The 23,891-nt window shown below is 40.0% G+C and overlaps 1 protein-coding gene across 1 annotated transcript; it reads left to right on the forward strand.

The window, feature by feature from the left end:
- Positions 1 to 369: 369 nt before the first annotated feature.
- On the forward strand, positions 370 to 7,806 carry LOC145808019 (two-component response regulator ORR21-like). Its single transcript, XM_082907371.1, has 3 exons — positions 370 to 784; positions 926 to 1,002; positions 7,423 to 7,806. Exons 1-3 carry the CDS (start codon positions 370 to 372, stop codon positions 7,804 to 7,806), a joined length of 876 nt encoding a protein of 291 aa, XP_082763497.1.
- The last annotated feature ends 16,085 nt before the right edge of the window (positions 7,807 to 23,891 follow it).

Raw genomic sequence — 23,891 nt, forward strand, 5'->3', positions numbered from 1 at the left:
AGTTGACTAAATTTTTTTTTTGGCCCCCCTATTTGTCAAGCCTTTTTGGCTATCAATCCTTTTTGTATATTGGACCCTAACAAGAGAAACAAAGACACTTTTACTGTCATACTTTAATTTCTTTCCCATTAATTCATAGCAGCTATGTAGCCGTTTTCACTTCTTGGGATAAAATTAAAATGATCTGTAATAGCAAATATGTGACGAAACCACCAGTATCACATCACCACACCTCAACATAGTCAATAAGGGGACTTTTTTCTATGTACTCTATTGGGATACGTAATTGTAACTTAAACATTTGCATATTTTATTTAGTATATACTAAACTTTCGTTGGGTTGTGGCCAATTTTTTTTCTAATGCAGTTATGTCGGTTGATGACAAAGACAGTATCATATTAAAGGGGTTACAAAGCGGAGGTGCATTTTTTATAGTAAAACCGATTGCCCGAGATGACTTGAAAAATTTATGGCAATATACAGTTACAAAGAAGAAAGGCAAAACCATTATCGAGGAAATTGGGAGTGACAAAGAAATGTCTTTTCAAGAAACATCCCAAACTGACAAAGGTTCCAATGATGATACAGAGTCTACATCGTCTGCAAACGAGTATAAGAAAAGCACAAAAGAGTCTAAGAGAAAAACCCTGACAAAGGACACAAACAATTATGACAAGGGAGAAAACAAGGATGATTGTACTACCCCGAAGAAGGCAAAGGTTGTCTGGACAAATGCAATCCACAACCAGTTCTTGGAAGCCATTAGAAGCACAGGCCTTGAAAGTAAGATATTTATCTATCTAATTTTTCTAATTCTTTGATCTTGACTTGTATATTCATAGCTCTCCCATTTACTTTATGATGATACCCTTGTTGATTTTTTTTTTTCTTTTTCTATTTTTTTTTTCTTTTAATAATATCCAGGGGCTATTCCAAAGAAAATTCTTGAGCTCATGAACGTGCCAGGATTAACTAGAGAAAATGTTGCCAGTCATTTACAAGTTTGTTATATTTCGTTTCAAATGATTTATCTTTTATATATAACTCAGTTTGTCATCTCTTAAATCTATATTAATATACAGTCTTGCTTCTTTTGTAATAAACTAAAAATTAAAAAGCAAAACGGTCTAGAAAATTGAACTTACCTCAAACATTTCTATTTTAACACGTCAATCTACAAGCTTAAGATATGCAACTTAGTAACATAAGAATATTGATGATCTACACACACACCAGAACTTGTGCTACTTTGCTCATGAAACACTAAATTGCAAATAAATGGTCATCCCTTATTACCAAAATTACTTCATATACTTGAAATTGGATGCATAATTTTTCAAGTACTAAAAATACTATAAATAAGTAGTTAATGTAAACAATGTAGGTACTTTTGCGTGTGTTTATCAAGAAGGAAATTAAAAAAACCTAGACAATTGGAGATACTAGAAAACTTTATCCACTGCAACCAAGAATTTAAAAAGCAGCCACAACCGTTACGTAATGCGGTGTAGACATCCCATTTTTGACCATCCTCAAGACTTGGACGTCACCGCCTGAACACTCGATGATCATCCATGTTCGTGTTTGTTTTGAGTTCCCGAAGGTCTTAGCTACGCGTCTTGCCTCAGGATCTCTCGACTTGCTTGTTCTGTGCTTGGTTTTACCCCAAGGACTTGTTTGTTTTTGCACCTGAGGGTAGAGAGTAGCTTGCTAGCTACCCCTGATACCCACCGGCCATGGCTTGAGGCCACCGGCCGTGTTTTGAGGCTACCGGCCATTGGTGAAATAGTCCATTGGCCGGTCGGCACTTTGTGTGGCCGGCCGACCACCTGTTTGGCCGATGGCCTCCTTTTCTGGCCGGTACCACCTTTTTGCCTTTTTCAGGCATGGTGCATGCCAGCTGTGCCAGCTGGAATGCACAAACCTTGCCCCCGTGCACATCTGTGGCTGTTTTGCCCCTTTTGCACCCTTTTGGTCTAGCTTCTTGAGGAAGCTTGGACCTTTGTCTTAGCTTCCTCAAGAAGCTTGGACACCTGTCCCAACTTCCTAAGGAAGCCTTAGCCCTTTTGCCTTGGCTTTTTTAGGAAGACTTGACCCTTTTTGAATAGCTTCCCTTGGAAGCTTAGCCTTTGCCTTGTCTATATAAGGAGACCTCCCCTCTCCTTTGTTTTGGTTCAGCAAAAACCAGTGAAAAAAAAATATTTATATCTGATATACACTTTCTCTCTCTATATCTCCCTCTCTCTCTCTTCATTTGTGTGGGTTAGAGAGCCTAAAGGTGTGTTTTCTTCTTAGTTTTGCACTAAGACACACACCATTACACCATGCTTCGACTTGGGAGGTCTTGAGGGTTTATTCTTGAGGTTTTGAGCTAGTTTTGATCAGAAGAAGGTGGCTGGACTTGCTGTTCTTGAGGTGTTCTTCAAGGGTAACACTTTTTCTTTAGATTCCCAATCTTGCATTAGCTTTTGACCTATCTTGCTTACTAATTTAGACTTTGTGTATAACTAAAAAAAGTCTTGTATTTGCATGCTTAAGGTACTTCATTAAGGTTGTTTTGTTGTTTGGGGTCGACCTCCCCCTCTTAGGCCTTGTTTGGCTCTTTTTGTGCTCTCTTTGTTATGCTTTGAAAACTATTTTTCTTTGGCCTTCTCACCACTGAAATCCAGTGGATTTTCAGTGGTGATGAAGAGGGTTTGAGGTCTTGCATAGGGGAGGGACACCCCTCTCCCTTTGTCTCTCTTTTGTTTGCATTTTTGGCTCATAAGGATAGCATGTATGCCTAGCTTTGTTTGGCTTCATTTCAGAGGTTATTTGGTGTTTATTTAGCATGTTTTACCTCTGTCCCATGTCGGTTTGTTGACCTCTTGCATGAATAATACACTTGCCTTGTATTCCTCCATTTTGCCTAGAAACACATCTTGACTTTGGACCATCATGTTTGCATGCTTTGGCTTGGCTTTGTAAAGTTTTTGGTCATGTTCTAACATGCTTAAGGTCTGCCTTGTGTCTTTGGAGCCATGCTTTCCATGCTTTATATAGCCTCTTTGTATTCTAACTTGTTGGCTTCGGGTGTGTGAGTTGTTAGCATGCCTCATTTGGTCTATTTCAGTGATTTGGAATCATTTTTCATGCCATTTCAGTTCATGTTTTATGCCTACATGCTTGCATTTGTTACCCTTTTAATGCCTTGAAGAGTTGTGGTCTTATGCTCCATGTTTGGGCTTGTGTGCATGCCTCTTTGTTTAAGTCATTTGGGTTGCCATATCAGTGGGTTTTGGGGCATATTTTGGTGCATAAAAACTCTGTTTTGGGTTACTTAGTTCATACCATGTTTGCTTGGGGTAGGTGTTGAGCAATGCCCTCTTTTGTGGCCTTGAATACCTTTTATTTTGCATCCATTCCCTAGCATATCTTGGTGTCATCTTTTGCATACTTCTCAGAGTTTAACATAAGTGTTTAATGTTCAAACATATTTCCCTTACGTATGCTTAGAGTTATCCCCTTTCATGCTTAGGTGATAGACCTCGGTGTGTGTATGCTTACATGCATAAGTTGTGCCTTTTTTTTGACTCTTTTGGCCACTGTTTTAGGGTGGGCTGAGGCCTTCTCATTTCAGTATGAGCCCATCCTTGCACACTTTGCATGTTTGACATGTTGCATTGCATTGGTTGCATGCTTACATTGCATCATGTTCGCATGTTTGCACATTACTTAGCTGAATTGCATTATATAGTCTTCTTGTATGCTTGACATGTTCATATTGCATTAGTGTAGCCTTGCTTGAGTTGCATCAATTTGCATTGTATATGGCATACATGCATTGCATCGCTTAGTTTGGGGTGTTAAACCAAGCATGAGGGGAGAGGTGTGTTCGTACCCAAAGTGATGAAACACGTCTCAACCCTCGGTCGCCAATACCCTTGATCTCAACATGATAGGGTGTTAGCACTCATTTGTTTGTTGCATGCATCTACATTAAGTTGCTAACTTGGCTTCTTAGGCCATCATGCCTCGAATTGCATAGTTGATGGCCCGAGGGTCGAACCCATGCTCCCTTGAGTCCATTGCATGATAGGGAGTATTCCATGACACACACTGCTTGCCCTCTACTGCTGTCAACTGCAGGATTCTACAGGAAGCAATGGCCGGCCAGCCACCTACAGTGCCGACCGACCATCAGTGGCTGGCCGGTGGTACAAAGGTTGGCCGATAATCCCATTACCATGGCCGGTGAACTTTAATTCTGGCCGGTGACATCCCAGAGCACTCAGAGGATGATCCAAAAGGGGTCTAGAGACTTTCAGAATTTTTAGAGGAGCAAGGCAGTGAAAACAGAGGCTGCAGTGCTATGGCAATGAGTTTCCGGGCGAGACGAGTCAAGCATGCATCATTCACACATTCCGAGGCGGGGTTGCGGCCACCTTTCTTCTGCATTTAATTTGTTAATTAGTTAGGAATTTTGTAAAAATTAATTTAACGGTATTCATCTGGTTGTGTAATATTTATTCAGACCCTCCGAGTGAGGGCAATTGTGTAATAAGTGTGCGTGAGTGTATGTATGTCTCCCAACCCCACGTCTTTCTTCCCTTTTATTTACTAGCTTTCGTTGGTTAGTCTAGGGCATGTTTCAATTAGCATACAGTACGATAGCATGTTTGCATCCATTCATTCATTTTGCATACACCAGGCTCGGCCCATCTTTCTAACTGCATTTGTATTTCAAATCCGAATTGAATACGTGATAATTGTAGCATTTCACATGTCATTGTAGATTAGCCGAGCCTATCTTAGTTGCATTTCGCATGTGTTGCATTAGCCATCTTAACATGAACTAGGATCATGCATGTGATTACTAACTAGTTTCCGTTTTGGCTCGGAGTACTCGGTAAGTTCTTATGCTTTAGCATCTTTGCATGCTTGTGAGTGTTGCCATGACAGCATGCTTACCATGAGGCTATTTGCTTATGTGATATAACTGCTTGATTGCCTGTGGATGGAGGTTAAATTACCTAAATTGGAACAATGCATTGAATATGAGTTTTAAGCCCACTTGAGAGTGGCAAAATTATATTTTCTAAGCCCACTTGAAGGTGGCAAAATTCATGTCCTAGCCTACTTGCGGGTAGCACCATCAAACCATTTTCAAATAAACAAACATGACATGTTTCGTTCCAAATTAGGCGATTTGGTCTATACTTATTTGTTGTGTGCATAACATAGTAATTCTAGGCTAATAACCGGAATAGGAACACATAATGCTTTCAAAACAAGATAGCACGGTTAGTAGAGGCCGATCTTTGATCGGGCGAGAGGGGGTGCTCATAGCTGACCTTCCCCAATCGTACCCAAGTTCCCGAGCCGAGCCAACTTTGGTGATGACGGACACGTAGCCGTTGGCACCGAGTTAGGGTTTCCTAAATTTTGAAAATAAAATATTTAGGTGGCGACTCTGTATCTGGCAAAGTAGTCCATGTTTGGCACTTCTTTTCTAAAAATCTGTTTTCCAAAACGATTTGCCGGATTTGGACTCTTTCGTTCAGATTAAGAACCGTGACAATTAGAGAGTCCTGAACTTTAGTGAACCCAATATGAACAGAACGGGACTCATCCTCCCGGGGCGTTTGGGGACGTCTACATACGGTTACATAACGGTTGTGGTACTTACCACTACTTGTTACACCTGCTATAACGGTATGACAGAAATTCACATTTATAACGGCCGTTTCAGTGATATGTTCTTTTTTTTTTATCAACAAATGAAGGAACTTTATTGATAAAGAAGAAAAACCATACTAAGTTTGAGATTACTTGAATAAAAGAAAGGCAAGAAACAAGAAGCATCAAAGTGATTCATCATAATCCCAACTAGGGTGGCTCTAAGAGGAACACACTTACAAACTCAGTTCCAAGGTTGGCGAGGATCGGACAAAACAGAGGAGCAATAATACGGAACACACCATATAAACACCTTAACAACAACCACAACTAACTTCATAACAGCCAAACTGCATACATCAGTTGACAAAATGAGATAGCTGACCAAAGCACCAACCTGCTGCCATACAAACCAGATAACAAGCCATACACACCAGATAGTGGTAGGCCAAGGTACTAAACCAGCTAACAGCCCTCAACTTCAATCCTTAATCTAATCCAGATTGTTGATTAAGTCCATGACAGCGTACATGATCCCCTATGATGAAGCTTTAATCCATAAAGCAAATCTGATCAAAATAATCTCACACAACTCAAACCCACTAGGCTGCACTCTATTAAATATACAGCCATTTCTTAACTTCCAAATGGACCAGTCGTGACGGTGTTACATAACGGTCGTAGCGATACCGTAACAGTTCGTTACACACTTTTATAATATTTCAAATAGTTTCCTTTACAAAAAAAAAAAAATAAATAAATAAATAAATAAAAAACAAAAAAAAAAAAAGAAAAGAAAAGAAAAGAAAAACATAATAATAAAAGCTTACAAAACAAAAAAGAACAAATATTTAAGTGATCCAAACCGAGAAAAAAAAATCTTATATGAATTTTTATTATTTATAATTTATTTTTTAATTTTTATTTCATTACATTAACATGTAAAATAAAAAATATATAAACAGTGGTTATATTTATTTTTATAATCATTTTATTTAACATTTAATTATAATTATTTTTTATTTTGTTATTGTAATATGTTGTCTAAAAAATATCTTTTAAAAAACAAATAAAATCAGTAGCTCAAAAATAATTTTTGTTTATGACACAATTTTTATTTTTATATTCATTTCATTTAATACTTAATTGTAAATAATTTTATTTAGTTAGCTATAAAGTGGGAAGGTTTGTGTTAATTGGGAAGGTTTATGTGAATCTATATTAATGCACACAACCTTATGGGCAAAATACCAAGTAAAAGGGGTGAGTTATTCTATTAATAATTGTGAATATTTTTTATTCAGTTAGTTTAGGTATTGGTCAAAAAACATTTGTAGACATTTAAAATTAATTGTTTTAAACTCATTAACTATTGAAATAAAATTAAAAGCTCCTTTTATAGTGATTTAAAAATATGAAATTTATTGGATCATACTTAAAAACTAACAAAAATTGGTCAAAATCTATTTTAAACCCCAATAAATGTGAATCTAAAAAAAAAAAGCTATGTGTATCGGTAATTTTTTTTTTAAATTGTGCGAAAAATAAAACAAAAATCACGATTCTAGTTACCGCAACTGTTACGTTACATCCTTTATATCTGAAACTACAATCGCCCACCGCAACTGTTACGGCAACAACAACCAATGATTGAGATCAATGAGGAGCAAGATCTGAGTGAAATAATTGTAGCTCTTAGTACTTTGTAAGAGTAATCATTGTCTAAACTCAATAATGATGGAATAAGTATGATGAATTTGCAGAAGTATCGAATTTTCTTGAAGCGAGTTTTTGAAGCAAGCTATAAAATTCAATCTGCCAATGAAAGGAACATGGTTGAAAGGACCTTTCTATCAACTTTCGCATCAGGACGACCTTCTTCCTCAATGTTCAATAGATCGTTGCTACGATATGGAGGGTATGTCCCAGTTCCCAACCCTGGCAATAATATTTCTTGTTGTTCTACCCAGGAAGCTTCATCTACCAACTTCTCCATGCCTCGATTCGGATGCACCCAATCACTTCTACTATGCAATCAAGGTAATTTGAAGAAACCAACCATTGGCAATGGTAGTACAAAACGTCCTTATAATCATCAAACTAGCTTGTCGCTCCATGGAAATACTTCAGTGGCACTGGCCTCATGACTGGTCCAAGTTTGTTTGAAATGCACCAACAAAAAAACAACTAGCACCACAGACACAGAGCTTTAATAATGGCATGTTGAACTACAATTCTACTATATCTGGAGTTCACAGCTACAATGATATCGGTATCACAGGCTATGGAAAAATAGGGGCTTTCAACAGTTCTAATAACTTTTTTTTTTTTTTTGAATCAGCAAAGAAGAGACACTTTATTGATAAAACAGAGGTATGCCCAAAACACAACCAGAGGTATGCCCCACCAAATCTTTCTCTCCTTACTGCTGAGCACCTCTCCATCCCACCATAGAAGCAACCCTTCAACAGTTAAGGCCCTTTGGACATCCCACCAATTTAGCATTTCAACCCACACAGATGATGCAAAAAGGCAGGACACCATGACATGGTTCACAGTTACAAACTCAACTTATTGGATGACTTACTCAAATTTGTGTTACTTACACATTTTTGTGAGATCTCTTATGTGGGTTTGTGAAAACTTACATGATTTTGTGTTGTTCAAAACTTTTATGAGAAAACTTACTCGAATTTGTGTTAGTTAAGTATTTTTGTGAGAATACTTACGTGTATATAATATAATCTATTTTTTTAATATGGTTTACCTTTAAGTTGACCTTCTTAGCAAGTCAACAATGTATAACAAGAAACACAAAATTGTACAACTAAAACAAAAAAACAAAAAAAAAAATACATAACAAAATAGATATGCCTTGCGTACCATGTGCAAAGCATACTTAAGAAAAACCCATTGCATTATGATATTCTTTCTTGTTCCAATACGGACCAAACTAATTACAAAAATGGTACACTAAGTGGTATGATATTAACAAAATTAGTAGGGTTTTATTATACCTCTTCTCTTACACTAGGATGAACTTATTGAAGAATTTGTCAATTGAAAAAAATGGTAAAAATTAAATGCTTAGGGAATGATCACTACCTTTACATAAAAAAATATATAATAATAATAAAAAAAATTAAAAGCTATATTAACAACATGTTCCTTAATAACTAGATGTTGTTGAATGATCGCTACTACAGGGTCACAACAACCTTTTCAGCAAGGTAAGCATCATTTTTGTTTTCAACAATTTTGGAGTTTTATTAATAGTTAGATGTTTCTTAATAACTTATAGATTCTTTTATAATGTTGCTCACTAATTGAGTAGTTATTATCAATTTTGGAATATATTTACCTGTTGTTTTTGATGAACAAGGTAAAGGAGCTAAACTATACAATTTTGTCTTTGAGCTAAATTTGTTAAAATGAGGCAAAAGTGATCTATGTTGCTGATTTCTATATCTTTTGTTCACAATACCAAATGCAGCCTAATGGATTTAGGCTAAAGTGGCCTAAACGGTACTCTTTTCTTGATGGATGTTGAGTTGAGAACACTCGGCAATTTATCTGTAGCATTTGAGAATAATTCTACTTGTCAACCTTTCAATTTTGTGTGGTATAAGAACAAAGCCCATGTATCTTGGAAATTTATCTCTCTCTCTCTCTCTCTCCCTCCCTCTCTCTATTTTGCTGGTGAGAACAAAGAAAAGATTTATTGAAAGCAATGGTTGGTTGTTTATCTGATAGCGGTTGAAAAATTAGTATTAATAATTTTCCCATCTAAACAAGCCACTGTTTTCTATGTGGGATTGTAAATATAGTTTCATGGTTAGCCCTTTGACCTCTAATGCACATGGTGAAAAGCTAATTATTGAGGCATAGCTACCAAGAAAGCTAGAAGCATTTTTCAAGAACAAAGTCGTACAAGAATTGAAGTTCAATCAAACGAAGCTCAGTTGTTGTTGCAACTGCAAAGATTGAAGTAGCAATTAAAGAGTTCCACACTGGATTTATATGTGTTGTGGTTGTGCCTTAGTATGCCCATTTCATAGTTGTTTTTGGATAATTCTTGCGAATATATTTGACTCGAAACACCCCTACCCCAACCCCCCAACATTAGTTTCACCTGTGTATGGAGACAATAACCACCCAAAAGGGGAAAATGAGAAGAAGTACAGGCTCACCATGTTGATCAACTGATGAACAGCTCAAAAAATTACTCCTTGCACTTGATTCTTGAAAAGATAATTGTAATTGGTAAGAACATCCTACAGTGTAAGTTGCACTCGAGAAAGAGGGTGGGTTCAGGTATTTGTTTTCTTTTCTTGGTCCTGTAGCTATCGTAAATGAGATTAGCTACCTCTGCAAAAGCAGAATAAGGAAAATAAGATAGTAACGACATATTCATTCTAGCTACAGTAGGTACATCTAATAATAAAATCATATGTTTTGAAAATCAAGTTCTACTCTGAGAGGGTAATTTATATGTGAATTGGGCCGAGCTGGGTTGTTATGGGCCTCGGTGTGAAGGGTAAGTAAAAAGGCCAAAGAGTTACTCTGGTCTTGAAGAGGCTTAAATTTAGTCCGGTCTCAAGGCCAGAAGTTAGACCTGTCCGAAGGACTCTTGGTGATTAGCTCGGTTGAAGGATGCTTTGAACGTATACCGGTCATGGCGCAGCTAAACTAGATCGGTCTATACCTTGGTAAAAAGATAGTTCGGTTTTGGGTATACCCTGGTAAGTGGAAGAGGAACCAAGGACAGAGAACCAAACTAATTATAGTTCGGCTAAGTAGGGCCATGCTTACTTCGGTCGTATGATAGTTCGGCCATGGTAAAACCATCTCACTTGGTTTAAGCAGTGAGGGAGGTGTTGAGGGATAAGCATTATCCTTCAGGAGTATGAATCCTAGGAGGACTCTGCATGGAGGAGTAAAAGTCCTACTAGGATTGTGCCACACGAAACCTATAAAAGCTCACAAACATCACCTTTGGAGAGGTAACATAACTTTATTTTCTGAATACACAGAGGTTTTGTCTATTTGTCAAGCTTACTGACTTAGGCATCGGAGAGGTTTCCGGCACGCACCCGCCGGTTAGCTCATGTTTGTGTTTTCAGGTGATAAAGCGACGACGTACGGAGGAGCGCAGACTTGATCAACAAGATTATACGAGAAGGTTTATTTCTTTCCCGTACAATTGGCGCCGTCTGTGGGAACTACAGATAGGACAAAACCTCTTGATCAAGCTTTACCTCTTTAGGAACAATGGCGCATAATGAAAATTTACCATAGTCCGCCATCGACGGGCAAACACCAGATGGAGGTGCAAGGCGCGAAGGACTACCTTCTATCCCTCCCGTGGCGGACTTGGAGCCCCAACGACATAACTCCAGGAGGGATACTAGGGGGAGGCGGACTAACAACCCCCGTCACTCTCATTCACAAAGTCCTGACAGGCAAAGGCGGAGGATTGATCCTCAAGTTCTGGAGGACCGCGTGAAGGAGCAAGACGAATTAATAAGGAAGATTGCGGCGGACATAGAGGCCTTGAAGCGCCAGATGAAGGGAAAAGGAGTGGCGATAGGAGAGGGGTGCAAAAACAAGACGCCCCCTCGCCGCTCAGAAGACCATGGAAGGCATTCCACACTATCACAAGCAGAGAGTAGAAGCCTCAGGACAGGCGATACTCAGTCTAGAACCTCCAGAACTCGTTACTCCAGGTCTGAGAAAACGAGATCGTTGAGGTCTTACACAGAGGGAAGTACCTACCGACGCTCACACTCGCACCAAACATCATCCAAACAGACGGAGTTACCTAAATCATCCGATTTGCGGATCATGCTGGAAGAAAAGGCACGATGGTAGGAGGACACCAGGGCGCGTGACCCTCGCAGAGTTTCTGCCCTTCAACGATTGGCTCCTCGATCGCATGGAAGCGTCGAGGTTGGAATGCCATTACCACGCCCTGCCTACGAACCGACGAACAAAGCATTAGCGAGGCTGCAGACCTCGCCGTTCGTTCCGGCAATTGAAAACGCGCCCCTACCTACAGCTTCCTTCAGCCCAAATTCACTACGTACGAGGGGAAAACGGACCCCTACATTCACCTAAGCCACTTCCGCCAGGTTATGGCGGTATATCGGCGAAACGAGGCTCTAATGTGCATCCTCTTCCCGTCAAGCCTTGGCGATCTAGGCTTGACTTGGTTTGAAAAACTTTCAGAAGGCAGCATAGCCTCCTGGGCGCAATTGGCGGAGGCGTTTGTCACAAGGTTCAGAACAAACACCAAAACCCCGGTGGAGATTGACCAGGTACTCTCCATCGACATGGGTGAAAAAGAGACGCTAAGGTCCTACAATAGTCGCTACTGGGAGACGTTCAACCAGATTGGGGACTGCCCCACCAATCTCACCATTGCACAGTACAAAAGAGGCCTTCCAGTCGGGAATAGACTAAGGGACTCGATCACCATGACACCACCCCTCACCATGGAAGCCTTGATCGAAAGAGTGCATCAGCACATCAGGGTGGAAGAGGATAGTGCCTGTGCCAAAACAAAATCTGGCACCACCGCAGTACCAGAGAAAAAGGCCTCAACAAAGGTTAACACGGTAGATCGTCCAAGCAGAAACGGACGAGGTAGGCGAGACAACGGAGAGAACCAGGATAAAAGATGGTTGAGGGTCTGCACGGCCATAACCACGGTATTCAAGAAACCGATCTACCGAATTCTAAGTGAGATAAGAGATGAGCCTTTCGTCAGATGGCCAGCCAAACTAGGGGAAGCGCAGAAGGACTACGACGAAAGATCGCAGTGCACCTTCCATAAAGAAAAGGGGCACCGCACTGAGAATTGCACGCCATTGAGACAGCACCTGGAGGAGTTGGTGGCAGCAGGACACTTGGACAAATACATTGAAGGAGGGACGCAACCAGCCCCCCAGGACCATAATAACCCCAACGGGATGCCAGTCGACGTCCCACCTCAAGGCATTATCAATGTGATACATGGAGTCTTTGAACCTGAGCGTGTATGCGAGCTCAGGGGATCAATTAAAAAGGCTGAACACTTAAGAGAGGTGCTAAGTGCCCAACCTGCCATCAAGAAGGGGAAGACAGAGGCCACAAACGTCATGTATTTTTCGGATAAAGACTTGGAATGGATATATTACCCTCACAATGATGCCCTGGTCGTCACTCTCCGAGTCAAGGATTTTGACGTCAAGCGGATTCTGATTGACCAGGGTAGTTCATGTGAAATCATGTACTACGAAACATTTAAACAATTGAAGCTGCAAGACAAAGACTTGGCGCCTGCCGTATCTCCCCTAATTGGATTCAACTCCATGCCAAAATGGCCTGTCGGCAAAATAATTCTTCCAGTCAGAGCAGGAAGCATGACGAAACAAGTGGAGTTTTGGGTATTGAAGGTCCCCTCTACTTACAACATCATCTTGGGAAGAACATGGCTGCATGCCATGCGATCGGTGGCGTCATCCTACCACCAAGTAATGCGGTTCCCCAACAATACCGGGGTAATTGAAGAAGTCTATGGAGATCAGATCATGTCTAAGCAATGCTTCGTCACGGTGAATGGCAGCCGCGCTGCCAAAGGATACGTTCATTCGGTGGAAGAACCTGAGAGCAATGAGCTATTCGCAGATGTCAGCAAAGCGGCTGATCAGAAAGCGGTGAAGGACTTGGTAGAGGTAAGAATAGATGAAAAGAACCTGGATAAGTTCTTTTTGCTCGTTCGTCGTTGTCCAGCACTGAGAGATTAGAGGTGTTGGAATTTTTGACCTCTAACATTGAAGTGTTCGCCTGGACACCATACGACATGCCAGGTATTGATCCCAACTTCATCTGTCACCAACTCAATGTCCACCAATCCGCCAGGCCAATCATCTAACGCACACGCAGATCGGCACTCCACCATGCCAAGATAGTGGCGGAAGAAGTAGGTAACCTGCTGGAGGCAGGAGCAATTAGAGAAGTGCACTACCCAAGATGGATCTCTAACACAGTCGTAGTGCCAAAGAAGAATGGCAAGTGGCGTGTCTGCGTCGACTATAAAACAGTCAACAAGGCGTGCCCAAAAGATAGCTTTCCTCTACCACGGATAGATCAACTGGTAGACTTAACGGCGGGGCACAACTGACTTAACTTTCTGGATGCATATAGAGGCTACCACCAAATCGTCATGCATGAACCAGACCAGGAGGTCACATCCTTTACAACTCCAAGAGGACTGTACTGTTACAAGGTCATGCCCTTTGGCCTAAAGAACGCAGGGTCAACATTCCAACGGATGGTCACCAAGATGTTTGAACCATTGTTAGGCAGAACAATAGAGGCTTACATCGATGACATGGTGGTCAAGAGCAAGGATGAGAATGACCATCTCAAGGACCTAGGTGAGATGTTTGAGATCCTGAAAAAGCACAAGTTGCGCCTCAATGCGTCCAAGTGTACATTCGGAGTAGGATCTGGCAAATTCCTGGGCTTCCTTGTGACCAATCGGGGTATAGAAACAGACCTCTCTCAGATCAAAGCAATCCAGGATTTGGAGAGACCAAACTCAGTAAAAGAAGTGCAGCATCTCACCGGCATGGTAGCTGCGCTCAATCGGTTCATAAGCCGGTCATCGGACAGACTACGATCATTCTTCCATGCCCTAAAAGCCAAGTTTGAGTGGGACGAAGAATGCGACCGCGCTCTGGAAAGCTTAAAGGAATATATGTCTTCTCCACCACTGCTAGTGACCCCAATTCCTGGGGAAGAACTCTTCCTGTACCTGGCAGTCTCTCAGCACGCAATTATCGCAGTGTTGGTCCGTGCGGAAGGAATCCAACATCTGCCCATCTATTATGTCAGCAAGACATTGCTGGGTGCCGAAATAGGGTACTTGCCACTGGAAAAACTGGCATTGGCCTTGATGATGGCCTCAAGAAAGTTATCACACTACTTTCACGCCCACACTATAGTCGTCCTCACAGCTTTCCCATTAAAAGCTTTGTTTGAGAGGGCAAACTTTTCTGGGCGAATCTTAAAGTGGGCAGTAGAGTTGGGACAATTTGACATCAAATTCCAACCCAGAACCGCGATAAAAGCCCAAGCTTTGGCAGACTTTGTCGCAGAATTCACTCCAGGAAGTCATCATATCTGCCCAGTCGACCTGACTGATACAACCAAACCAGGAATAGAAATTGACGCCGGAATAGCGCAACCCCCGGTGCAGGATACTCTATCAGATCCGATGGCAGACCAGACTAAAGACAGCAAGGAAGAAGTAAACCAAGCTACATCGAACCAAGACTCACCAACAAATAAAGACTTGGTGCAATCAGATAGCAAGGGGCAGACAGCAAGCATGGACCTTGAAGAAACCACCAGCAACATTCTTGACCCCACGACATCGTCTGACCCCTCCACTTGCTGGAAGTTGTTCGTTGGAGAGATGTGGAAGCTCTTTGTGGATGGAGCATCCAACCGGCATGGTGCAGGACTTGGCATAGTCCTCATCTCATCAGACGGCCTGGTTGTGGAGCAAGCAATCAACCTTGGCTTCCCAGCATCAAACAACGAAGCGGAGTATGAAGCACTTCTTGCAGGACTCAAAACAGCATTCTACCTGAAGGCCACCGAACTGATGGTCTACAGCGACTCACAGCTGGTGGTAAACCAAATTTCTGGCGACTATGAAGCAAAGGATGATAGGATGGCCAAGTACCAAGAATTGGTCAGAATAGAGATCAAGAAATTTGAAGTAGTAAGGATAGAACAGATTGGCAGGGAGGAAAACAGCAGAGCAGACGAACTAGCAGGCTCGCTTCAATGGTAGATACTTCCATCCCTCATCCATTGCTCATCGACTACTTACCAAGACCAAGCATTGAAGACCCCGGAAGCAGAAGAGGTATGTTGCACCGAGCTAGGCCCCTCATGGATGGATCCCATTATACTGTTCTTAAAAGACGGCATCTTACCGGAAGACAAGAAAGAAGCCAACAAAATTCGAGCAAAGTCGCAGCGATTTTGGCTCTCCCCATCCATGGCGTTATATAAAAAGTCATTCTCAGGACCTTATCTAAAGTGTGTCCACCCCAGCAAAGTAGAAGCATTCTTGTTCGAAATACACGAAGGGGTGTGCGGAAGCCACCAAGGAGGAAGATCATTAGCTTACAGATCCATTTCGCAAGGATACTGGTGGCCATACATGCAAGCAGACTCAGAGAAGTATGTGAAAAAGTGCGAGAAATGTCAGAAGTTCGCACATCAAATACATCAACCGGCCAGAGAACTCCTACCATTGACCAGCCCATGGCCCTTTGCAATATGGGGCTTAGACATAGTAGGACCACTTCCAACAGCGCCCGGAAACAGGAAGTTCTTTCTCGCAGCAACGGACTACTTCACAAGTGGGTGGAAGCAGAAGCATTGGCATCAATCAAGGAAAAAGATGTGAAGAAGTTCGTCTGGCAAAATATCATTACTCGATTCGGCATACCTAAAGCCCTCATATCAGACAACGGCACTCAGTTTGATGGCAAAATCTTTAGAAGCTTTTGTGAAGAATACAAGATAGAGTTCTACAATTCTACACCAGCATATCCTCAAGCAAATGGCCAAGCAGAAGCATCAAACAAGGTTGTCTTGGATGGACTGAAGAAAAGGTTAGAGAAGGCAAAAGGCAAGTGGGCGGAGGAACTTCCTCATGTTTTATGGGCTTACCGTACCACACCTCGACGGTCAACGGGAGAAACACCATTCTCCTTAGCATACGGAATGGAAGCAGTAATCTCACTGGAAGTTGGCCTCCCCACAATTCGAAGCGAAAATTTTGATCCCGACTTGAATGGAGAAGCCATAGCAGTGGAGCTCGACCTCGCTGAAGAAAGAAGAGAAAGAGCACTAGTCCACATTGTCTCATATCAACAAGAGTTATCCAGGAAAAACAACAAAATAGTACATCCAAGGCAATTCAAGATCAGAGATTGGGTGCTGCACAAAGTGATAGAAAACACCCTGGTGCTAGGAGATGGCAAGCTAGGGCCTAATTGGGAAGGTCTTTACAAAGTGGTTGGGTTAGCAGGCAAAGGGGCATACCGCCTAGAAGACAAAGACGGCAAAGCAATTCCCAGGCCATGGAATACCGCCAATCTCAAGTTATTTTATTTTTATCTTTCCTCTTTCAAACATGTGTAATTTTTTCTTTCCTCAATAAAACAAATCGATTCTTTTCAGCATAGTTGTTTTCTGTAAAAGTTAGTTTTAGTGAAGTTAGGAACATTGCAAACATTTTATTCTAAGCTGGCTGGAAAAACCAACTTATAGGTTGGCTGGATTAAACCAACACCCTTCCTAAGCCCAGGATAAGGATCCAGGCTACAGGACGTTTAGTCGGAATAACCAAACACTTTACTTTAGGTTGGCTGGAAAAACCAATCTAAAGGTTGGCTAGAAAAACCAACACCCTTCCTAAGCCTAGGATAAGGATCCAGGCTGCAAGACGTTTGGTCGGAATAACCAAACACTTTACTTTAGGTTGGCTGGAAAAACCAATCTAAAGGTTGGCTGGAAAAACCAACACCCTTCCTAAGCCCACGATAAGGATCTAGGCTACAGGACGTTTGGTCGGAATAACCAAACACTTTACTCTAAGTTGGCTGGAAAAAACTAACTTAGAGGTTGGCTGGATTAAACCAACTTTTATTACTCTTCAGCCGAAGTAAGGTTATGGGCTAAAGAAGTGGTTGGCTGGATTAAACCAACTTTTATTACTCTTCAGCCGAAGTAAGGATATGGCTGAAGAGTGGTTAGCTGGATTAAACTAACTCTTTGTACTTCAACCGAAGTAAGGGTTTGGGCTGAAGAAGTGGTTGGCTGGATTAAACCAACTTTTATTACTCTTCAGTCGAAGTAAGGATATGGCTGAAGAGTGGTTGGCTGGATTAAACCAACTCTTTGTACTCTTCAGCCGAAGTAAGGGTTTGGGCTGAAGAAGTGATTGGATTAAACCAACTCTTTGTACTCTTCAGCCGAAGTAAGGGTTTGGGCTGAAGAAATGGTTGGCTGGATTAAACCAACTTTTATTACTCTTCAGCCGAAGTAAGGATATGGCTGAAGAGTGGTTGGCTGGATTAAACCAACTTTTATTACTCTTCAGCCGAAGTAAGGATATGGCTGAAGAGTGGTTGGCTGGATTAAACCAACTCTTTGTACTCTTCAGCCGAAGTAAGGGTTTGGGCTGAAGAATTGGTTGGCGGGATTAAACCAACTCTTTGTACTCTTCAGCCGCAGTATTTATATCAGCTAAAGAGTGGTTGGCAAGTTAGCCCAGTCAGATTGATAAGCAAGGACCGGAATAAAGTATTTAAACCGGAATAACAGTTAGTGCAAAAGAAGATGATTCTCATTAATCAAGTTCAAAGCGATTACAAGAGAGGGGCTCCCAGCCCGGTTACAAGTCGAAGCAAAAAGAAGAAAAAGAAAAAATACAAAATCAGCTAAAAAGGTCATCTATTTCGACATCCAGCTCGGCATCAACCCGAAGTCCGGTTTTAGACGGAATTACAGTCTGAGTTGGGAGCTCGGTCTCGGCCTGGAGCTCGGTTTCAGCAGGTTGCTCAATGGTCAGATCTTCTATCGCAGGCTCCGCCCGAACTGATTGGTTAGCTAGAACGTTGTCAACCGGAGTGTCAGTTGGCTCATTCTCTTCAACGTCGTCGTCAAACGCTTCAAGGAATTGCTTCTGAAGATCAGCTGCATACTTCGCCAGTGAGGTCGGAATAAAATACTGAGGGGCATTGTAGACCTCGGTGTCGGGACCGCAACCGAGCCGCTCCACGGCACCCCTCCAGCCGCACTTGAAGAACAAGTCCTTCGCAGCTTCACACTGCTGGATGTATGCAGCTTCGCCTTCCTTGAAGCCCTTCTGCTCGGCATCTTCAGCTTTCTTCAGTCATTTCATTAAGTCAATTGTTTTGGAGTACTAAAAAAGGAAGAAACTCAAAATGCTTAAACCTTGGATCTTGCTATCGGTAAAGATGTAGAAAATTTCTTGCGACCTTAAATCTCTTTTTATTGGCAATGCTATCTGACACATTTGTACCTATGTTGTTGCAATCAACTGCACCTTCCTCTAAACAGTTTATCCATGCATTTTTTTAGGCCAATAATGTTGCAACTTTGTCATTTCTTTTGCATGAAGTGAAGTTGATTTGTTCACACCAGATGTGCACTTGGATTTTAGAGTTGGGTTTCACAATTGGCTAAATCATTGAAGGACACAAGTTTAAATTTGGTACAACAATTGGAAGGACAATGCATAAATCTTGATATACTATTTGAAATCTATAGGTGTTCAAAAACAAAACCAAGACAATTTTATTATGTATCATGATGAAATATTTTCAGATAGTAAACTATTAGGGCTTACTCAAAGAGTATACATGAATGAACAAACAAAAAACCTCAACCACAAATAAGTGGCAATTATACAACAAAAGCTTAAAAGCAATCGAAAAAATACATATATGTTTCAGCCATAGAAAATATTGTTTCACATTCTATTCATAATTCAACTAATGGTCCTTAATAGTTATACTCATCTACAGGTAGTTATGAAGGGGGCATGCTCAGTATCAAAATGAGAGAATGCAATTAGAACAAACTATGTGGGATACCAGGCTTGTGGCTTTTAGATTTTCTGGAAAATTAACTCCAACATATATTTCTTCATCTACTATTAGTAATTCTCTCTTTAATTCATAACATATTAGTCCTTGTTGTACTAACATTACATTACTTATTTCTAAACCTCTGGACTCCATGTGTTACTTTTTTCATCAAAGATATCTAAAACCATTTTTCTTTTGATATAGATATGAATATGACAATAATGGAGGGGATGAGCATAACACTACCTATCTAGTAGCTACTTCAAGTAGATCAGTGTGCTTACAAACAGACGAAAATGCCCGAATCTTTTGGGATAGCATTTGGTCTTAGGATTTACTCACCTTGCACTATTTTCTTTTCTCTTTTCTTAAATTTTTTTTGAATTTTCTCTTTTTCCTTAGTAGTGAATTATGTTTTTTTTACTTGATGACTTGCATCTTAATATGAAGTGACAAACCTTTTGGTTGTAAACTATAATAGAATAACCAATAAGAAGGATTTTCCAAAGTACATTTGATTTGATCAAAGGTAGGAGTGGCCTTTTGGGTTAAGGCTAATTTGGAGATCATTGATAATTTTTTTGTGATGATGCTCTGTTTTTGGGGCGTAGTTGAGAAGTTGCGTACATTTGATCAAAATATGTATTTTCAAAGTATGTTGAAACAGAGCACTTTGCTCGAGCACAACATTGGTTGCTCGAGCGAACCACTTGGTTTGCAAAAGTACTGGATGGTCCAAATCTAGGCTCGATGTTTGCTCGAGCCAAGGTGTAAGGTAAAGGCAGTCACTCCAGCGGTGACTTGGTCACTTAAGCCAACTTCAATTGTATGGAAAAATGTTGGATGCATGAAATGTGCACTCCAGCAATGGATTGTTCGCTCGAGCGGTGAGGCAAAATTCTGAAGATTCCATAACAAAGTTGAGCTTCAAAGCTTGTAATTTCAAATCAATTTCTTGCATGTCTTGACAAAACTTTGGAAACACTTACAAAATCTTCCAAGAACATGAATACAAAGCCAATTTGCAAAAATCAAAGCTCAATATCCCAAGAATTCAAACTCAAATGTTCATGCATGTATCAATTGTTTCCCTACTATTTTCCAAAGCTTCAAAAACATGCAATTCATTTTCAAAACTTTGCAATTCATGGAATTAAGCATGAATTATGCTCCAAAAATGGTGAAACTCAACAAAACTATGCATGAACGTATGAATTAACTCTAAAATCAACAATCTTAGCTCAATTCTTGTACTTAATCTTATAATCTTTAAGTAATCACTAAATAGATAACTTAAATTCATGAATTAGGGTATAAAAGCTAACCTAAGGTCTTCAATTGAGCTCAATTTAGCAAATTCTTGAGTTGTGATTCATAATCCTTCAAACTCCTTACTTAATCTTCAAGTTTTTAGCTTCCCCTCTATAGCGATCTTGGGTTTCCCTCCTTTGTTTATTGTATTCCAGACTCGGTTCCGTGGATGATGGTTGTTGTCGATATTATATTTCCGCCCTTTAGCTCTTTGAGTTTGAGTTTAGAAATGTCTTAGGCGTGTGTTGAACAGGTTGGTTGAGCTTTGGTTCCTATTCTTGTTGCCCAGATTTTTGGTGATCCGCTCGAGCGGGCCTTTTTGCGCTCGAGTGGAGTTTGCACACTTTCAGCATTTTGTGCTTTTACAGATATACTACAGAGGTATTTTCCACGCTCGAGCGGCATTCCTTACGCTCAAGCAGGTCGCGCTCGAGCGGGTAGCTTGTGCTCGAGCGGGTGTTCGAAGTCTGTAAAAATACTGGAGGAGTGTAATCTATGCTCGAGCTGGTCCCTTTGTGCTCGAGCGGGTGGAGTTTTGTGTTGTGTCTTGGAGCTCGAGCGGGTATATTTGCGCTCGAGCAGGCCCAGTTCTTGTGTTTGACGCTCGAGCATCCTATTCTCCGCTCGAGCGGGTCATACGTATATCAAGTCTGGACTGTGTTATTTTAAATCACTTTTTCAACTCTCTCTCTCTCTCTCTCTCTAACTTTCTAAAAACCTAATTTGAGAGCTTCTCTCACTACATTTCACCTTCTCTCTAAGAAATCATTCCTTTGCATAATGTGTAGAGCTTGGCTTGGGCTACATTTCAATCTGAAAATCTTTGGTTTTGGAGCATTTCAAGTTTCATCATCTTCTCCATTTCGTCTCATCTCTTGAGGTAGGGATAACTACTCATATTTATGGTCTTTGACATAAACTTGTAGTCATTTTGATGTAATGTTGAAGTTGGGTAATTTTGGGGGTTAGGGTTTCAAAATATATAAAGAGGGGTTTTGTTCTTTTGACTCACACATGTGTATTTTGGGTCTTAAAATGAGGCTATTGATGTTTAATGAAAATATTTGAGTCTTTGGGTCAATGTCGAGAAAAGGGGGAGGAAAGCCCTAATTTGTTGTTATGAATTAATTTGTACAATTAATTTGGAAAGTTATGAAAATATGAAATTGAGTTGGAAATAATGAGATTAAGGAGTTATGAGAATGAATGGTGGAGTTAGATAAGTTAATCACTCACCTTTGGAAATATTGATAATTTATCTGTTGATGCTTTTATTATCTATTTAGAAATAATTGCTTTGGGCTATCGGTGGAGGATAGTCTTGATTGTTGTAGACACTGTATGTTGATTAGGGAAAATTGAAACTAATCACGTTGAATATGTCATAGAATATGACGGTTAGAATAATACATCGAATATGTGTATTGATTAATAATACACTGTATGTTGTAGACACTGTATATTGTATTGTGTGGGAGGAGATAGGGGTTGTACTCCACGGTTTGGGAGGAGATAGGGGATGGACTCCTAAACCAGATATTATTTGGGAGGAGATAGGGGGATGGACTCCATTGATACAACAAATATGTGTCTCTATTGAAGTATGGAAGTGTTTTAATATGAGTTGTTATCTCATTTGAAATGGATGTATTGTTGATATGAGTCGTTATCTCATTTGAAATAGAAGTATTCTTGATATGAGTTGTAATCTCATTAAATTGTTTGGCCAGGTTCTAAGCCATGTTTATGAATTGAAAATTGGTTAAGCAAAGGAAAGTAAAATGAACATGGACATATTTGTCATGGAATTGGATTGTGTTGTAAATTGGTTGATCAGTGTTAACATTTATCGAATGCTTATGTTTTAGTTATTGCTCATATTATGTTAGCATATCTCTACTGGGCATTGGCTCACCCTATATGGGACATCATTTTCAGGTGCAGGTGATATGCCGCCTCCAAGGTCTTAGCTTGGGAGGTTATAGAAGCTGAAGGCTTATCTTTTTTTGTGATTATCTTTCGCATTACATGTATATCAAGCCAAGGGCTTATTTTGTGTAAAGAGTTCGTACTCTACTTTTGTTGAACCGAAGTGTTTACTTGGAAAGTTGTAAGCCTATGGGGCACTTACTTTTGTTGTCAACATGTAACATCTCTTGTAAGAATACTCTGATGAATGGGAATGTACTTTATTCTCCGAAGTTTATGGGTGTTATAAATGTATGATTTATGTATTATTTTGAGGGCGTTACACCCTCTGTCTAGAATGGTCTCTCTCTCTCTCTCTCTGACTTGTAAATTTCAGAATTTTGAGTTCAAGAAATGGACTAATCTTATCACTTAACATATATATGTATATATACATGGTTAACGTAATACACTAATTAAGGATTAAGCTAGTTAATTAGAGTTTAAGGTTTAATTAAATATAACCTAACTTAATTGATTTTATTCTAATTAATTTAGATTGGATTAAATTTTAATCAAACTTCTCATTAGGTTCTAAAAAATATGTTGATCACAATAAATTAACCAATTTCGGTTTTTGGCGCCATTAAGGCCTTCGATTTTCAGATCAAAGCAAAAATCATAACAGATTTTCCTACGAACAATAGATATAAAGTCAAAAACCACATTATTCGCATAATTAATATTCAAATTCACACCTAGCACATAAGAACATGCATAATTAAAGAATTAAAAACATAATACATGACGAGGTGTCATAGATTTCCTTGAAATATTGCAAAAGACGCCATAGGCATTGATACATTCATTAATCCTAGATTATGAATCTATAGCATGAGACATATATGCATAGAAATAAAGAAATAAAGAGAAATTTATGCCTTAATGGCTACATATTTCCAAGACAATGCTTGGTTAGAACAAAAGTGGGTCAAGCCAATACAATTAAAGCCTTAGGCTTGTACAAAAGATATTTACAAAACAAAAATAACAAGCCTTCAGCTCCACGATCCTCCCAAGCTAATTTCTTGGCAGAGACATATCATTAGTACCTGAAAATTGATTTCCACATTGGGCGAGCTAGAGCCCAATAGAGATTAATTTAACATGTTGTATGATACTTAACAAAATCATATGGTGAATGCATATGAATGCAATTTACCAAAACAATAAACGTTTTCTCTTTTAAATAATGCAATGCCATATTTATATTTCAATTGATAAACCATAACTTCCAAAACAAAAAACAGAGTAGTGGATATACACAC

Source organism: Camellia sinensis, chromosome 1, assembly GCF_055761805.1.
Source record: "Camellia sinensis isolate YWXY chromosome 1, ASM5576180v1, whole genome shotgun sequence".
NCBI classification, from domain to species: Eukaryota; Viridiplantae; Streptophyta; class Magnoliopsida; order Ericales; family Theaceae; genus Camellia; species Camellia sinensis.